This window comes from Lottia gigantea (assembly GCF_000327385.1).
Source record: "Lottia gigantea unplaced genomic scaffold LOTGIsca_32, whole genome shotgun sequence".
Classification (NCBI taxonomy): Eukaryota; Metazoa; Mollusca; class Gastropoda; family Lottiidae; genus Lottia; species Lottia gigantea.
The window spans coordinates 2,028,422-2,045,407 of NW_008709073.1; the positions used below are offsets into that span (position 1 = coordinate 2,028,422).

Genomic DNA, 16,986 nt, shown 5'->3' on the forward strand with positions numbered 1-16,986 from the left:
TCAGTTTATAAGTTTATAAGTCCCGACCGACACTAGATATATAATTCTGAATATTCCCGACATCACCCATAAATCTGAATATCTCCGACATCAAATATTTAAATCTGAATACCTCTGAAATCAAATATTTCAATCTAAATACCTCCGACATCAAATATTTAAATCTGAATACCTCCGACATCAAATATTTAAATCTGAATACCTCCGACATCAAATATTCAAATCTGAATATCTCCGACATCAAATATTTAAATCTGAATACCTCCGACATCAAATATTTAAATCTGAATACCTCCGACATCATATATATAATTCTGATTATTCCCGACATCATATATATAAATCTGAATATTCCACACATAAGATATACCTGGCATTCACTTTAAAATATTTTCCAATCTGACAGATTTACATTTTTTTTTATTTCAGGATGTCAAAGAAATATATGTCCCGCCCGCCATACTGTTTTGGAGAAATCCCTGACTACACCATACCGCCCATGACGGTTGAAGAGTACAAGTATTACGAAAGAGAATTCTTTGGATTTCTGGACGACAAGTCACTTCAGGAAAAAACTGAAGCTGAACCTGGATTTGTTCAGAGATTCCTTCAACTCATTGGAATTTCAAAGATCTCCAAATATGAAGGTAACTTATTGTGTTTTTAAGATCATGGTTCGCCATTTTCGCGGGATGATTACAGCCTTGAATATTCGAATCAGTCTTCAGAATTACTATAACTGCGAAAATAGCGGAGTGGCAAGAAAAGACGAGTCGTCATTTTAACACAGATAATTATGGACACACATGGATTTGAAGGATCAATTTCGATAGTGATCTGTGGGCACTATTACTGATTAGCTTAGGTTAAAAATCCAGTTTCTGAGATTAAGATACGATTGATCAAACGGATGGTGATTCTGTCTCTTTAAACATGTTTTTTTAAAGGATTAGTGTAAAGGAATCAGTCGTTATAAATTGTGTAATTCAATAGATATTTTTGTTTGTAGATGAAGCTCCTGCCATCAAGTTTAATGTGCACCATGTTCTGGAGAGTAATGTAGACAATAAAACCAGTTCTCGACTTGGTGAAACGGGTGAAAATTTGACCGGTGGAGCTTCTGCTACTATTACTCATCATGCAGTGAGGCCTACAACTGTTAACAAGGCCACACAGACTGAAGATGTTGTTAAGTCTGACCAAGGAGGTAAGATCATTGAAATTGATCGTATTAAATGGTACTATATCCTTATTCTTATACAATTCTGCGAGATTCCATTGGGTGCAGATCCATTGATAAAGTTGGTGGGGAACAGCTGTCTTGAGAAGTATCCCCTTTCCCCTGCAAAGTCCACGGAGCTGCGGGTGAAGCGAATTTGAAAATTGGATCAGCTGGAAGGCTTACAAGACCAGTTCTGCCGGGACCATACATTGATTGTTTTTTTTTGATTTTTCAGTTCAAACAGAAAAAAGCAAAAGGGGATTTTTGAAATCTTGCAGACGATTACTTCGACGATCTTTCAAGTGCCTCAAGATTGGTGAGGAGTAATTAATCTGATCTACCAGCGATAATCCCGCAACATTTGGGGATCCATCATTTGTCTGCCACAGTTGCTGGTTCCTACAAATTTTGGGGATGAAGTTTGATACAGCTATTAGATGTCTTGGCACACAATCAAATTGTATGGGATCAGAATGAGAGCTTGTGTGAGTGAATGAATGAATGAATGAATGAAGCGATAAGACCAGGCTACAAGACTGTGTAGCCTATGTATAATTATCGGAGTGCGAGTGCTGTGAATGGGTGCGAATGAAAAAAACAGCGTAGAGATATGAAAGTGGAATGATAGGGAAAGGGAAGAATATACGGATGAAGGAGGGGTGGCACAATATTCGTATTCTTGTCGGTGTTTTATCGCTTAAGGGAGGATGAATTGATTTAGGGTGGGGGGAGGGGGGCGGGGGTTATTTAAACCGTCCGTATATTTACAATTGTTACCCATTTACAATATTGTTATTGATGCAGTGCAAATATATTTACATTTGTTATCCTTTTTACAATATTGTTATTGCTACAGTGCTAAATATATTTACATTTATTATCAATTTACAATGCAAGATATATTTACATTTGTCAACCATTTTCAATATTGAAATTGATACAGTGCATATATTTACATTTGTTATCCATTTGCAATATTGTTATAGTGCATAATATATTTACATTTGTTATCCAATTACAATATTGTTATTGAAACAGTGCAAAATATATTTACATTTGTTATCCATTTACAATATTGTTATAGTGCATAATATATTTACATTTGTTATCCAATTACAATATTGTTATTGATACAGTGCAAAATATATTTACATTTGTTATCCATATACAATATTGTTATTGATATAGTGCATAATATATTTATATTTGTTATCCATTTACAATATTGTTATTGAGTATACAGTGCATATTATATTTGTTATTTTTATTAAAAAATTTTTTTGGCATATTTGCTTCATTATCAATCGTTTTCTTCACATAGTTCGATAAGGTGCTGAACATTCTAATGCTCCAGATTGGGAAAACAAGCAACAGCGTGCAATGATGGATATTTTCTCAGGAACAAACTTATTATCCTTTTAAAAAGACAAAATACAGAATCCTACGGAGCTGAAGGTTATCATATAGAATAGTTTACATATCGATTAACCATACATGATGACTTTGGGTCTTTCTCTCTGATAGATGACATCATCTCGGTGTGTTTTCCAATATAATTATCCAACTGATGAAAATTTCATATAGTTCTTGCAATTTCATTTTAAAACTGAACATCACAAAGGAAAAGGTTCTTAGATATTATTAACAGCTTGAGAGATAATGCAGAACTGCAAGAAATGAAACTTGGAATAGTGCAAATCAATGATATTGAGATCCCCAATTCATTTTGAAATTTAGAAAATCCCTTAACCATTCCTTGTTTATCACCCTGTAGAAAAATATCAGCACATATCAACACGGAACACATGAAATCACTAATGCAATTTTCTCAGTAGAATGCTTAATATTACAAATCCTAAAAGAAAAAACAAAGAATAATGGAAGATTTATATCTAATTTTATTTCCATTATAATTCAAAATCATTTAACATAAAAAAAATCATTATATAATAATCATAGGTTTATCTATTAAAACTATTTATTTCCTTTCATTCCACAAATATAAAGTTTCTTTCACATCAACACTATACTGGTCAAAGTTTTGATTTTTGATTTCCTCAACATTTGTTTATGTATGGAATGGTTTCTAGAAAATAATCTGAAAATGCACTTCAACCATTCTAATACAAAAAACAACCTTGTCTTAACTTTTCTTATATCTCATTCACTTATATACAATTTAGAATATACAAAATGGCAAAAAAAAAACATACACAAAGGTACAAATGAATTTTTTGATTATACAGACTTTTTAATATCACATCATAAATATATTTTTAAAGGAAATAGGAAAATGGACACTATGAAAATTTATAGAGAATCACACAGTCACAAATTAAAGGGTTGTTTTTTCTGGGTTTTTTTTTGGAAGATAGATTTCCAGGTAATGTGAGATACAACAATAGCAATAGGTACTAAATGATACCATTATATTCATTCATCTACCAGCAATGTTAATTTCAGCTACAGATATCACTTAAAAGTTACAAAATTTGACACGACGTTCATTTACAATCAAATCAAAACTAAGTCATTGCAGAAGTTACTAAATGATGCTATTAATACATTCATTCATTTCACCAGCAAAAAGAACTTAATTTCCGCTACCAGAATCACTGCCATGGATGACAATATGACATCAGGTTCATTTACAATCAAATCAAGATTGATTGCTGAAATAGGCTTGGGTAATGACAATGATTCAAATCAAGTTTGAATAATTTCAATGCAAATTCATTTAATTGAAGGTGAATTTACAATTAAGTTTCAAGAATTTCAATGCCTATATATAGAAAAAATATTTAATTGTAGGTGAATAATAAGTTAGTATTCCTACTGAAAAGGGATACAGTATACAGTATCTAACATTAAGGTATATCATTCAGCTTGTACTCCAATGCAATAATCAAATGACAAAATTCATTCATCTCTTCTAACAAAAATTAAATTTAAATAAAGGCACTGTGGTCAGAAGCACTCTTTTAGTATGTAACAAATTTATGTTTATAGTCAATAAACAATACAGAATGAATATGAAATGGAAGGAATTGCAGAGCCAAAATTTCTGTGAGAAGTCTAGCAAGGTTCCTGTAACTCTCTTACAAGATTCCAGTTTCCAGAAAAGATTCCAGAAAAACATGTCTAGATTATGACAATTATATTGCAATTATTCAAACCAAATGATTTTTGCCGTAGCAAACCAGTCTTATATGTAATCAATTTAAACCAAAATAAGAGTCAGCCATTTTGACAATCAAATCAGACATGACTGGCTAATACAAATGAATCAATAACCCTGATGTGAAAAAAATGTAGGAGAGGCTCAGCAATTCCTTCACACATAGTGCATTGTGATTAAATTATTCTAAATACACAGACACTAACAAAGAATATGAAGGAGGTAGTAGACTTCAGGATATTTGAAGTATGAAACAAATACTTAGTTTAACTGTTTGAAAGACATTGAAATTGGAAAAAAAAAGTAAATCTATAGCTTATATGGCCTTTATAAAACGCAATAGGAATTCATAGCACTGAATAATAAAGTCAAGATCTTAGATCTTCAAACTGTCTATACTACTATCTGAGCAAAGTAAAAAGTTTTTTGATTTTTTCTATTATTTTTATGAGAATTTGAATATCAGCTTCAAAATATTACTGTTAGTCTTAGAATGTCTTTTCTTTGATAAAAATATTAACATAAGCACATAAAATGTCTTCAAAATTTGTTTTAACAGAGGACAATTCACAAAATTTGTGACTTTTTGGGGTTGAAAATTCTAAGAGAGAAATGTGTTTTCTTTTCAATGTAACCTTACAAAAGATTACATTTTCATTTTTGCAAAGACATTTTAAGACTAACAGTAATATTTTGAGGCTGCTATTCCAATTCTCATAAAAATAATAGGAAAAATTCAAAAAATCTTTTACTTTGCTCAGATAATGGCTTTTTCTTAAAATCTTAATTCAGATAAATTTAAATAAAACTAAATGTGAACTTAATTTTTGTGAATGAGCAATCATTTGAAGAGAAATTGAAATCATTTGATTTTTTTTTTTAAAATTGGCTCTAGGCAAAATATGCATCAGACATATTATAAATGTATATTACAAGTTTATACAGACTACAGTTAAACAAGAAATATTAACAATACTCAATGAATTCTTATCTAAAAATGTATAGTGTTTGTAGATTGCACAACGTTAAACTCTTGAGAAACAACATGTTTCAGGTTCCGTATTAATATTTAAATTCTGTAGTATTTAAGAGAATTATAGACTAGAAAATATATGAGTAATATAGTCTGATTCTATATTTTAAATATGGACAATATGGCACCTTGAACTACAAGGCCATCTTAACAAATATTTTATTCTGATTAGACCATTAAAGGGACAGTTTCTGCATCTATTTGACCAATCAGAAACCGGAATGCTATGCTAAGCAGTAATAGTGTTCACAGCTCACCGTCGAAATTTGAGACTTCATATCAATGTGTGTCCAGAATTATCCGCACTTGAAAATTAAATAATGACTTGTGTTTTCTTTAGACTCTGTCATATATAAAAGATATATGAACAAATATTAAAGACCCAATTAACCAGGTAAATGGTGGACATAAAGGACTAATAAGTATCAAAACTACATCAACATTCACTCTCAAAAGGTGAAATCTAATTCTTAAAATACACAATCAAATAAAGGTTAGACTACCCTGCCTTGACAGAAACACAAGAAACAGTAATTGTCGTACCTTTAGTTTTTAGAATGAAATGCTGTTCGTTGTGTCTTATTGTTTTTTGTCACAACCTTATCTCATAATCTTTCACTATTTGAAAAGTGAATTTACCAAAATTAGTAAAGAAGACTATAAGAAATAACATCAAATAAACCTAGGAGATCAAAGCACTTTAGTATTCATAACAAATTACTTAAAGAGTTACAGTTGTCTCATTATTTTCTTTCCCTGTTGATAAAACTATCCTGGTCACTTTTCAAAATTAAAAATCCAATGTCTGGTTCATCTGCGATTAAAGAACATTCTCCAGTGCAGTTATCTACAATATTATTCAACAATATCTCAATATACAATAGTATATCTTAACTTCCCAGAGACATGTACTGTCACACGTGCTGGTTCATTTTTCTTTAATTGCATACAAACCAGGTGCCAGAAAGTTGAGCTAGAGTTTTATCAGCTGGGAAAGAAAATATCAAGACAGCTATAATTTTTCAACATTAACAACTAAGTAATAACAAAAACATTTAACAATTTATTTGAATTCCAACTTCGACTAATAGAGCTGACCTGCTACTTCTTTTTTTGCAAGTCACTGGTTTCAATAGCAACCTGCAGCAATGATAGCATTCACTATTCAATATAGGTAACAGGTAACCTGTACTAAGTATCCATACATGTGTACAGGTCAAGGAAAAAAATCTGGAGATTGGGTGAAAAGTCGGGACCTATATTCTGAATCTAGCAGGACGACATCTGTCATCCACAGCTGGAAAATATGAACAAGTTCAAACTACAGTACATAATACAGACAGATTCATGCTTGTGAATTTGCATTGGACCCAACAGCACTTACAAGCAGTGCTGGCGCCAGCCTCTCCACTGGTAAATAGAGGCAGACTGACTTAATGGGGGAAAACTGTTGAGATTGAGATTCAAAATGGCAGCTCTTTTGAAGCACATAGGAGCAAACCTTCCATGGAGCATCTGAGAGGATTCTCTCCCCAAGCAATTTTTGAAAAATAAATTAACTAGGTGCATTCTGCCACGTCTTTTGGGAAAAAAATCATATTTTCAAATTTGTAAGCAATGAAGTGGGGGATACCCCTACTGATGTCGCCACTGCTCAAAAGATTGTTGCAAAAAAGAAGACTATGGAATGTGGTTATCACATATTTTAAGATGTTATCACACTGAAAATATCTAGAATCCAATCTCATCAGAATAAACCAGATATTTTGTTCCAGTCATTTTCTGTGGGTTACTTTACTCATTCCAATTCTGACAAAATCACTGTAAAAATTTGACAAGTGAATGTTTAATAAGGAATATCTCTAAAAATTGGTGGCTAAATACTGTTAAAGAAATCTTGTCATGAACTGAAAGTTCAACATAAAGTTTGGTCAAAATTGTTGTGTGAATTAGCCTAGGGGCATTGAGCATTTGAATTGTGAATGATTGAAGGTACCCACAGAATATATATGAAACACACTAACATAATAAATTATACACATAATATGTATGTACAAAATACAGTGAGCAAAAGTAAAAAAGGAATCATAATTATTGCATACTTTTTTTTTTGCTTTGCTTTATAATGAAATAATTTACATTTCCAAACATATTTTATGTCAACTCATGCTATAACGTAACGCAAATCCGAATCTTAAGTTTCTCATGAAAATCAAAACTTATTGCCTTAATCTTAAGTACTCTTAAAAAAACCTTACAAATCTATCATATCCAAGTCCATCATTTACATCCATCAGCAAGCTAGCACACTTTAATCCAGCATACTTTGGTGAAAAATCCAGATCGTGTTTGACATCTGGTGCTCTAGATGACCACAACCAACAATTTTGGACAGTCACCTAGTCACATAGCTAGTCAAAAACCAGTTTGAAATAATCTCAAAGAGATTAATAAATATTTACACCATAATAAATTGTATCTATAAGATACTGGTACATAAAATACAAAATGGAGGACGGTTATTGCTCATGTAAAGGAGAGTAAGGTGGTGGAGGTGTGCCCATAGGTGTCTCCCAGTCTCTTTCTTCTATATCATCACAGCTGAAATAGAAACCAAAAAATAGTTCAAAAAATTTTGCAGATCAGATCAACATACAATAACTACAAAAACGAAAAAAAAAATTCATCTTGGTCTTGGACATGGACTTTCAAAAATTCTAGCACAGATCAATTAACTCTGTGGTTAGGGTGGGATCTGTGGTCCATGGGGTCAGCAAAACCTTCTACCTTCTACAGTTCAGAAGATATTGATTCATTTACAGTATCTTTTTATAGTTTTTGGCACCTCAAAATTGTCAGAAATGAGGTTCTGTGGTCCTTAAATTCTTCAAATTTTCTGAGTAGGCCTACCAAATCTGAGCCCTAACATCAATTCATTCCTGGTGATGGGGCTGAGATGGTGTGCTTTGCTTTTTCAACCCTGTTTCCTCTATCAGTGATGCACTTCAGCTAAACTGACAAGGAAAAAGATGCCACAGGTGCAGACTGTGCTTTTTAAAGATCCTTCAACTGCTATTTTCAAATTTTCCACAGGCAAAATATGGGATTTTTGGTAGACTGTTTTAGATTGGGTCTCTTGCCAGATTTGGATGGAATCTGAAAGTTAACTCACATATTTGGTCTTTGAAGCGAAGTCTCTGGTAAAACTGGACTACAGCAGACTTGATTATATTCTGGTGGTGGATTTTTAGGAATTATTGGCACCTCATCATAGGACGGAAGTCTCACATCTTAAAATAGAGAGAAAAACCTTCAAATTCTTCAAGCCAGCTGAGATTCCCTCATACCAGTGATACAGGTGGGGCTGACATGGTAAATAGAAAAATAGTAGACTATTGCTGCAAAATTTCCTCATTGCATTGGCCATCTCCATCAGCTCACTCAGGTGCAGAAAAGTGGGATGTAAAACTCCATTTCATTTGATTATTTTGTTTGTAACAAAAACTTATATCAATATAAGTTTTTTTTTTATCAGGCAAATGAAATCTGCAACCAATTAATGGTGTCAAGTATTTGATACTTATTTATTATTTGATACACGAATTGTCTGTTTAAAATGTCAGGACAAATGTTAAGTGAAAGCTTTATCATTTTATATGTATCTGTAATAAGCTATGGATTGTAAAGAGGTTTTCTAAATTTTTTATGTGTATTGGGTACACCGATAGCATCAGTTTGCAACATTCCAATTTTCAGTCAGAAGTCTGTGGTTCCTAAAATTCTACTAAAACTAAGTGTTTGATGATGTCACTAAACGTAAAATATGCTTTAATTATCACAAAAGGTCCTTCTCGATTAGTGACATGAATTTTTTGTGAAGGAATTGCAGGAACTACAGATGTCTGATTTAAAATTGGAATAGTGCATATTTATGCTATCAGTGTCCCCTAAACACATACAATTTTTAAGTAAACCTCTTTACAATCCCTTTAACATGTAAATAGTATATGACCTCTTACTTTTGTGGGTAAATTTGAAATAGTTATGAAAGTCTTAGAATGACATTGTGTTGATAAACATATTAACATCAGTGCATATTATCAATTTGAAGTATGTTTTTCTTAGAGTAAAATCCAGTAAAAATTTTCATTAATTAATTAAAGTGTAGATTACTGGTTCAATTTTTTATGTTAAAAGCTAAGTACTGACTATGTTAACACCACCATATTTTTAAGAATATTGTGACCTCGGCCAGTGATTTACATAGGATTTTTCATGAACTTCCTCACTCTTAATACAAATCAGTAACTTGACTGTGTTGCACAATTACTAATTACTAATAAACTATTATGTACTATCACTTATTTATAAATACATATGTAGCCCAATTAACCTACATCTTATCAAGTGGTCACTTAGTGGTCAAATAACAACTATATCTAGCCAATCTGACCCCAATTAATCATTCCATATCATATACTTGAAAGGGATAATAATAATAGTTTACTTATATGACATCTTAATTTGTCATATTACGTGTACATCTCCTGTTTATATAGAATATGACTTTCTCCATGGCTTAATTAAAATTTTCTATTCTTCAGAAGATAACATACATTTTTCCACTGATCCAATTAGCAATTTTATTTTCTTTGTTGTGCTTGTAACATCTGATTTTTGCTTTTATGGATCAGATTTGTGCTCTATTTAAGCTATGTGTAATACTTTTCAAAATTATAATCTGACTTCTAGTTCTCTTACAATTCAACAAAAAGTCTAATCTTATTTTAGGTCAAATTTTGATTTTTTGAAGTGATACAGATAGCTGACATTAAGCTTATTCGACTGAAAGAATAAAATATATAACTGACAATATCACTTTAGATTCACCGTCCATTTGACCAATCATATCTTAATCTCAGAAACAGGAAGTTTTTTAGCTGAGCTAATCAGTAGTAGTGTTCACAGCTCACCATCGAAATATGAGCCTTAAAATCCATGTTTGTCCAGAATTAATCGAATTTGAAATATAAAAAGACAGCTATAAATATGACGCATATAGAAATAAAAAGTGGAATTCCTAGTTTGAGGTATATTTGAAGGGATTACGTTATTTTTGTGCAGTTCTAGTATGGTATTTCTGAAGACTTTACATATATGCAAGCCCCCAAAATGGCCTTTTAAAGAAAAATTCTTACTTGGATCACAAAATGGAATATTTGAAGATGATGTAGTTGATACTATATGATGATATGGATGGGAAACGGTACCAACTAATGTACTATTTCTGTTACGTGATGACCGACAACATCTACATATTCTATCTCGATGGTAAAAACAACAACTCAATATCAGAAATATTATACCCCATATTAACCAAAACCCTGAAATCATATCAAAATATATATCTGATTAAAGGCATATCATATTTTATAATCCTTTAGCGACATTTAGGGGTAGAGATCACATTAAATAACGGAACACAATTTTATGGTATACTACTCCTTAGTTTTATTACACACGACGTTTCAACATTCTACATTGTCATCTTCATGTCTATGTACATCTTTAGAAATCTAAGCTATGCTTTTCAAAATGCCAACTCCACCATGCAATGCCTTTTTTCACATTTTCTCTTTCCTACCAAAAGACAAGTAAGTACAAAAACTTACACCAAGTTTCATGATAATATAAACAACATTTCCCATCATTACAGCAATAACCATCTTCACACCATATCTTTGTTTCTACACATAATTCTTGAGCCTGAAAATATAACAAATATTTACATTTGAAGATTTTCTGCATTTCCAAAGGTGATGTGATTTTAACTCTTTCAACCCAAGCTGCCAGTTTACCAGCCACATAAATATAACGCAATATATATCCTAGCTGCCGGTAGTTCCTAAAACTTTGGCCATTGTGATGTGATAATTTAACCCTTTCAACCCTAGCAACCATTTTACCGGCCACATAATTACACAATATATACCCGACTTTATACTGGCCATTACTAAGTGATGTCACACAACGTTAAGTCATACGCTTCAAGTTGTGTTAATTGGAGTTCAGGGTATATGACGTTTCATTTCATTTACACTCAAAGACGTTCAAAGGTTTAAGTCAATTTTAGATGTCTAGACTTGCTTCTTAACAAGACCGGAAAACTTATTACATTATGTATAGGAATGTCTGAGAAATCTGGGCCAGGGCTGTTGATCTGGCTCTATATGCTGGACATGATCGACATGGATGCTCAAATGACCGACAGTCAATATTCTCTATCAAACATCAAATATAGGTTAGCCATTAGCTTTCAATGTCTATCAATTGCAAAATTTAATGACAACTCTCTGTACGAAAATTGCATAATTCATTTATAAAAACTTCAAACTATGTATTTCTTTATCTATAGATGTATTTTCTATATATGGCAGTGTCTTAAAACGTGGATAATTCTGGACACACATGACTTTGAAGGCTCAGATTACGACGATGAACTGTGAACACTATTACTGATTGGCATATCTAAAAAATTCCTGTTTCTGAGACTAAAGTAGGACGCAACCATCTCTATAAAGAATACAACATAAATGTTATATGATGATGGTAAAAACTGAATAATTACATCATAATGCACTGGCTTAAAGTATTGATAGGGTTAAATGTAAATCAAGTTGCTATTTTGAGAAAGTGTAATGATATATTAACTGGGTATTCCAAGAAAGTATTCTATAAATACTGCTTATCTCTTTCTATTGCTGTTTACAAACAATGATATCAACTATACAATAAAACATATAATGTTGGTAAACATGGCTATTGACAATGAGAATTTCCCTTTTCAATTTTAAAGCAGCCATCCCACATAAGTCTTGTGTCAATAATATTTGAATTTAGGGCATTAAGTGGTCATTCATATTTTACACAATGTATACAAAGAGACAGGTTCACCATCAGTTTAACCAATCATATCTTACCCTCTGAAACGGGGAAATTTTTTAGCTAAACTAATCAGTAATAGTGTTCACAGCTCAATGTCTAAATTTGAGCCTTCAAATCAATGTGTGTCCAGAATTTTCTGCGTTTGATAGTTAAAATGATGTCTCATCATTTGGAGTTGGAGGTATTTTTTAAGGAATCATCCCATTTTTGTACATTCTTAGTAGTTCTGAAGACTATTTAATATATCCAAGATCGAAAACCACACCCAGAAATTGTGAATCTGTCCCTTTAAGTCTGCATTGATCAGATAAAAAAAACAACTCCTTTAATTTAAGCAATCTTGGCATTTCTCATCAGACATCATGAGTGAACAAACATCAAAAGCCTTTTTATTAAAGTCTTCGAACAGCTACACATTAAGTTAAATCATGTAGTCTGGGTCAACAGGACACTAAAAAATGCATCTGCTGCAGTCGGCTTGACCGATATATTCATATAAAAAATTGACCTACTACAACTATTCAACTTAGGTCAAGTACAAGATGGAATTTTATCTTAGCTCGCAGTCACGTAATCAGTTTTATCAATTTACTGACACCATGACCCAGCAGTCCAAAACTTACCAAGCCTATTTGATGGCAATAGGCTACTGCATCAACTGTAAATCAACATCTTCACAAAGTATTACTTATTAAATTCTGATGCCTGTGCCAGTGCATCCGAGAGTCTGCCTGGTGTTGGCTCTCAACCATACTAAATCACTTATAGCAAATACTAATACATACTAATCGACAAGCACTTTTCGTGTTACACTGAAATTTGTCAATGCAGCGATTGGATTGGATTACCCCCTATCAAAAACAACCAATCAGAAGCCTCATATGGTCGTTACATGCTAAACTTTATTGTCTACAGTCTTTCTGTCAAAGGATGTGATAAGCTGGAATTTTTTTGTCAAATTGCTGCATTTTCTAAATTCCATGTAACTAGAAAAGTGCCTAATGATGTCAAGGTATTATTCAGAATTCGTAACATCTTGACATTGTGAAAATGTCATTATGATGGTTTTTCCAAATCACAGTTTATCAAACATTTATTTGGAAAGATGAAGTCAGCATTATTTTTAAACTTACCCACCTATGTACTGTCTTATTCATTTCTCCATTGTTCATTTTACATTCAATTGACACCCACTTGATTATTCAAGTAGAAATCCTTCCTTTCAATCAAACGTTCTGCTTATTAATAGACTACTTCTTATCTGATTGTTAAAATTCCGATAAAAACTTCATCTAAAATGCAGGGAATTCAAATTGACTAAAAACAACCTACCATAATGACTGGAAAATTTCAAATGAATAGTAACGCAGAAAAACCTTTGACCTTCACACCCGAAGTCAAATAGACCGTCTGCAAACTTGCCAAGAAAAATTCACCAAAACAGAATTTAGCCAATCACAATGGTTCACAATGTCATGTGACTAAGTTATAGAAATTGCGACTTGAAACTTAATTTTAGAGATATTGTTCCTCATGAAACATCAAAGATGTATTATATTTCAAACTTATTTGAAAATGACTTGCCACCATTTTACAGTAATTGTGTACAGTAATTGCATCTTTACAATTAAAAGCTATTACGCAATTCGTCTTATAAAATTCGTAATAGCTTGCTGCAGTAAATGTAGCCTACACGTTTCACGATTGGTTGAATTTGCCTCACGTCTTATGAAGCGCCCAACTATGATTTTGCTCCTCATGTCAACACCATGTCATTCTACAACTGGGATTGTCAACTCATTATAGTATAATTATATTAGTGGTGAATTTTAGCACTAAAAGTGAAAATATTCAGTATGGAAGCCCACAATCAACGGTAAAACTCAGTCTATGATCAAGTATGTGTATTAGGATCACAGTTCCCATTTTCACCTTTCCCTTGTCTGTGGTTCCTGGAGTTCCGGAGCTACCCCCACATCACTAAATGCAAATACAATTTAAATGATGTCTAGTTTTAACTCCAGGATTGCAAAAACTATATCTGGGACTAATGTACGTATGAAAGACCGTAACATATTATTCAAACTAGCTGCACAAACCATACTGTCTCACTAGAGGTTAAGTCATGCCTGTGCCTGTGCTTTCGTAACATTACTTAACCGCAATGTTCCAACCTAAAATTCCTCATTCAAAATACAAATACAAATACAAAAGCTCTTTCAAATTGATTTAAAGTTTCTATGAAATTTAAAAAAAAATGCTTTCACAAAATATTCACAAAATACAATAAGTCCATAAGAAATACAGAGCAAGATTAAGCAACTCAAAATTCAACCTCAGTTTCTTACTTCTTGCACTATCATGAAACTTTTCAAACTTAATCAATTCAATACCATGCACAAACTAATAGAGCATGGACACCTCATATCACTTTCCAATCGATTAACCCTTCAGATTTGAATGATTTAAATATGAGTGCAGTGTGATTTTAATTCGATAAATTTGATAGAGATCAATTCATCATCAGTTTAAGTTTGAAGAAGGTGAAAGGGTTAAAGACAAGGTCAAGACATGGAGGGCAGACGACAGTCTATCAACATAGATCAAGACTGTCTGTTCTGTATCCATTTATCCGTCTGGTTCTCTGATTCACTGTTTTCTCTTAAAGGAATTCTACCTCTTAGAATGAACATAAATTTGAAAATCTTAAACTTGTCCGATAAGAGTATATTTTTATTAGTTATCAGACTTTCCTGGTGTTATAACATTGCAATTACTAAGTTTTATTGATAATTATTTCATTGTATGGATTTATGCCCAATCTAAGAGGTAGTATTACTTTAAAGAGGTTTTGAAATCCAGGGTGTATTGAGTGGTGTATTGCACCATTAGAATTTGTAGCTTCTGTGACAATGATGTCATGAAATGCATGCTTATAATGGAATTGTAAAAGGACTTCTGACTGAAAATTGGAATGGTGCAAATCGATGCTAACAGTTTTCTCAATACAATGTACACAAATAAAATGTTCGAAAAGCCTCCTTACAGTCCCTTTAATATGGTCATTCGAAAATGTTTTACCTTATTTTCACTAAAGTGCTTCTGAGTATAAGCATGACCCAATTATGAACAGTACATTCCGACAGTGTTTAAAATGTCCTTTAAAGGAACAGTTAGGCCATATTTTTTGACCAATCATACTTTAGTCTCAGAAACTATAATTTTTTAGCTGAGCCAATCAGTAATAGTGTTCACAGATCACCGTCGTAATCTGAGCCTTCAAATCCATGTGTGTCCAGAATTATCTGTGTTTGAAAGTTAAAATGATGAATCGTCAATTTAAGATACTCTGTGATATATAGACATATATAGTAATAGTGAGTAAAATTCCTAGTTTGAAGTGTTTTTAAAGGAATTATGCGATTTTTGTACATTTCTAGAACTACTGAAGACTAATTACATATATATTCAAGACTAAAATCAACCCCAAAAATACCGCATTTGTCCCTTTAAATTGCAAAAAATGACTAAGGCATTCCTTATAATCATATTAACAAGTACCAGTAATAAGCTTTACAACAACTTTATAAAGGCTTATAATAATATTCAATATTTGAATTGGCTGTTTATTTACCTATCAAAATGAGGCCAAACTGATAACAAAATATATGTGTACCTCTTAAACAATATACGATAAGTTTGAGGTCAAATTTTTACATGATTAAAAATTGCAGTATGTGCAAATATATATTTGTAAGTTTATCACTGAAATATTTACATTATAAAAAAAACATTGCCTATGTTAACTAAAATATATTTGAACATTTTTTTTTGATTTGTCTCCCTATTCAACTTTTACTGTATGTTTACAAGAACAAGGAAAGAAATCCAGCAGAACATTTTGGTTTAAGATACAAAACCTTCATCAGGAAAGCTAGTTTTCGAAATGAAGGTTTACTTAACAATATCTTAGTTTTTGAACAAATGTATGCAAACTTACTGAATAGTTGTGAGCCTTATGCTTGAAAATCACCACTATTTGAACATCTGTGGACAACTTTGCCTCCAGATTGCATGATGATCTGAAGAAGATTTTGCTGGGGCTTTATTCTCACTTGCTGGGGCCCAGCCCGAAACGGACCCCACACTAACCATGGAGCTCGTCTGACATGAGAAAAATGCCAAGTTGAGGTAAAATTTGTGTATTCTTCAACTGAGTTTTTCCCCCTGTCAGTGATACAGGTCTGCCATGAGAAAAATGCTTATGTGTTCAATAAACTGAGGTCCATGTTATACAACCTGTGTTCACTTGAGAGTTGGAAAGGGAAAAGATTAGACTTATGCCTCTGAAAATATTGAATTTTTCAAACTGTTTGTTTGTATTGGTGGTTTGAATTGCCTATAATTTCAGAAAATATCATATTTTTAACAACGCAAGTTTATATGTTGAAATTATAGATTTAAAATGATACAGTCATATAACTCAAGTCTGAATGAAGTTATGTCACATATGTAGCTAGGATAGGTTTCCCTTTTCCTTTCAAATTTTCAACTTCTTATAAAATGACACATCGGAGAAAGAGTTTAATCACTCATTTTTTTTTTACT

General features: G+C 32.2%; 1 protein-coding gene across 1 annotated transcript; it reads right to left on the reverse strand.

Annotated features, from left to right (window-relative positions):
• Positions 1–7,952: 7,952 nt before the first annotated feature.
• LOTGIDRAFT_162126 (hypothetical protein) lies at positions 7,953–13,550 on the reverse strand (the record flags this gene model as incomplete). The annotated part of the gene is made up of 6 exons (XM_009058056.1): positions 7,953–8,034; positions 8,606–8,723; positions 10,632–10,817; positions 11,106–11,199; positions 12,414–12,416; positions 13,512–13,550. The coding sequence occupies 6 exons, from the start codon at positions 13,548–13,550 to the stop codon at positions 7,953–7,955; spliced, it is 522 nt and encodes a 173-aa protein (XP_009056304.1).
• Positions 13,551–16,986: the final 3,436 nt, after the last annotated feature.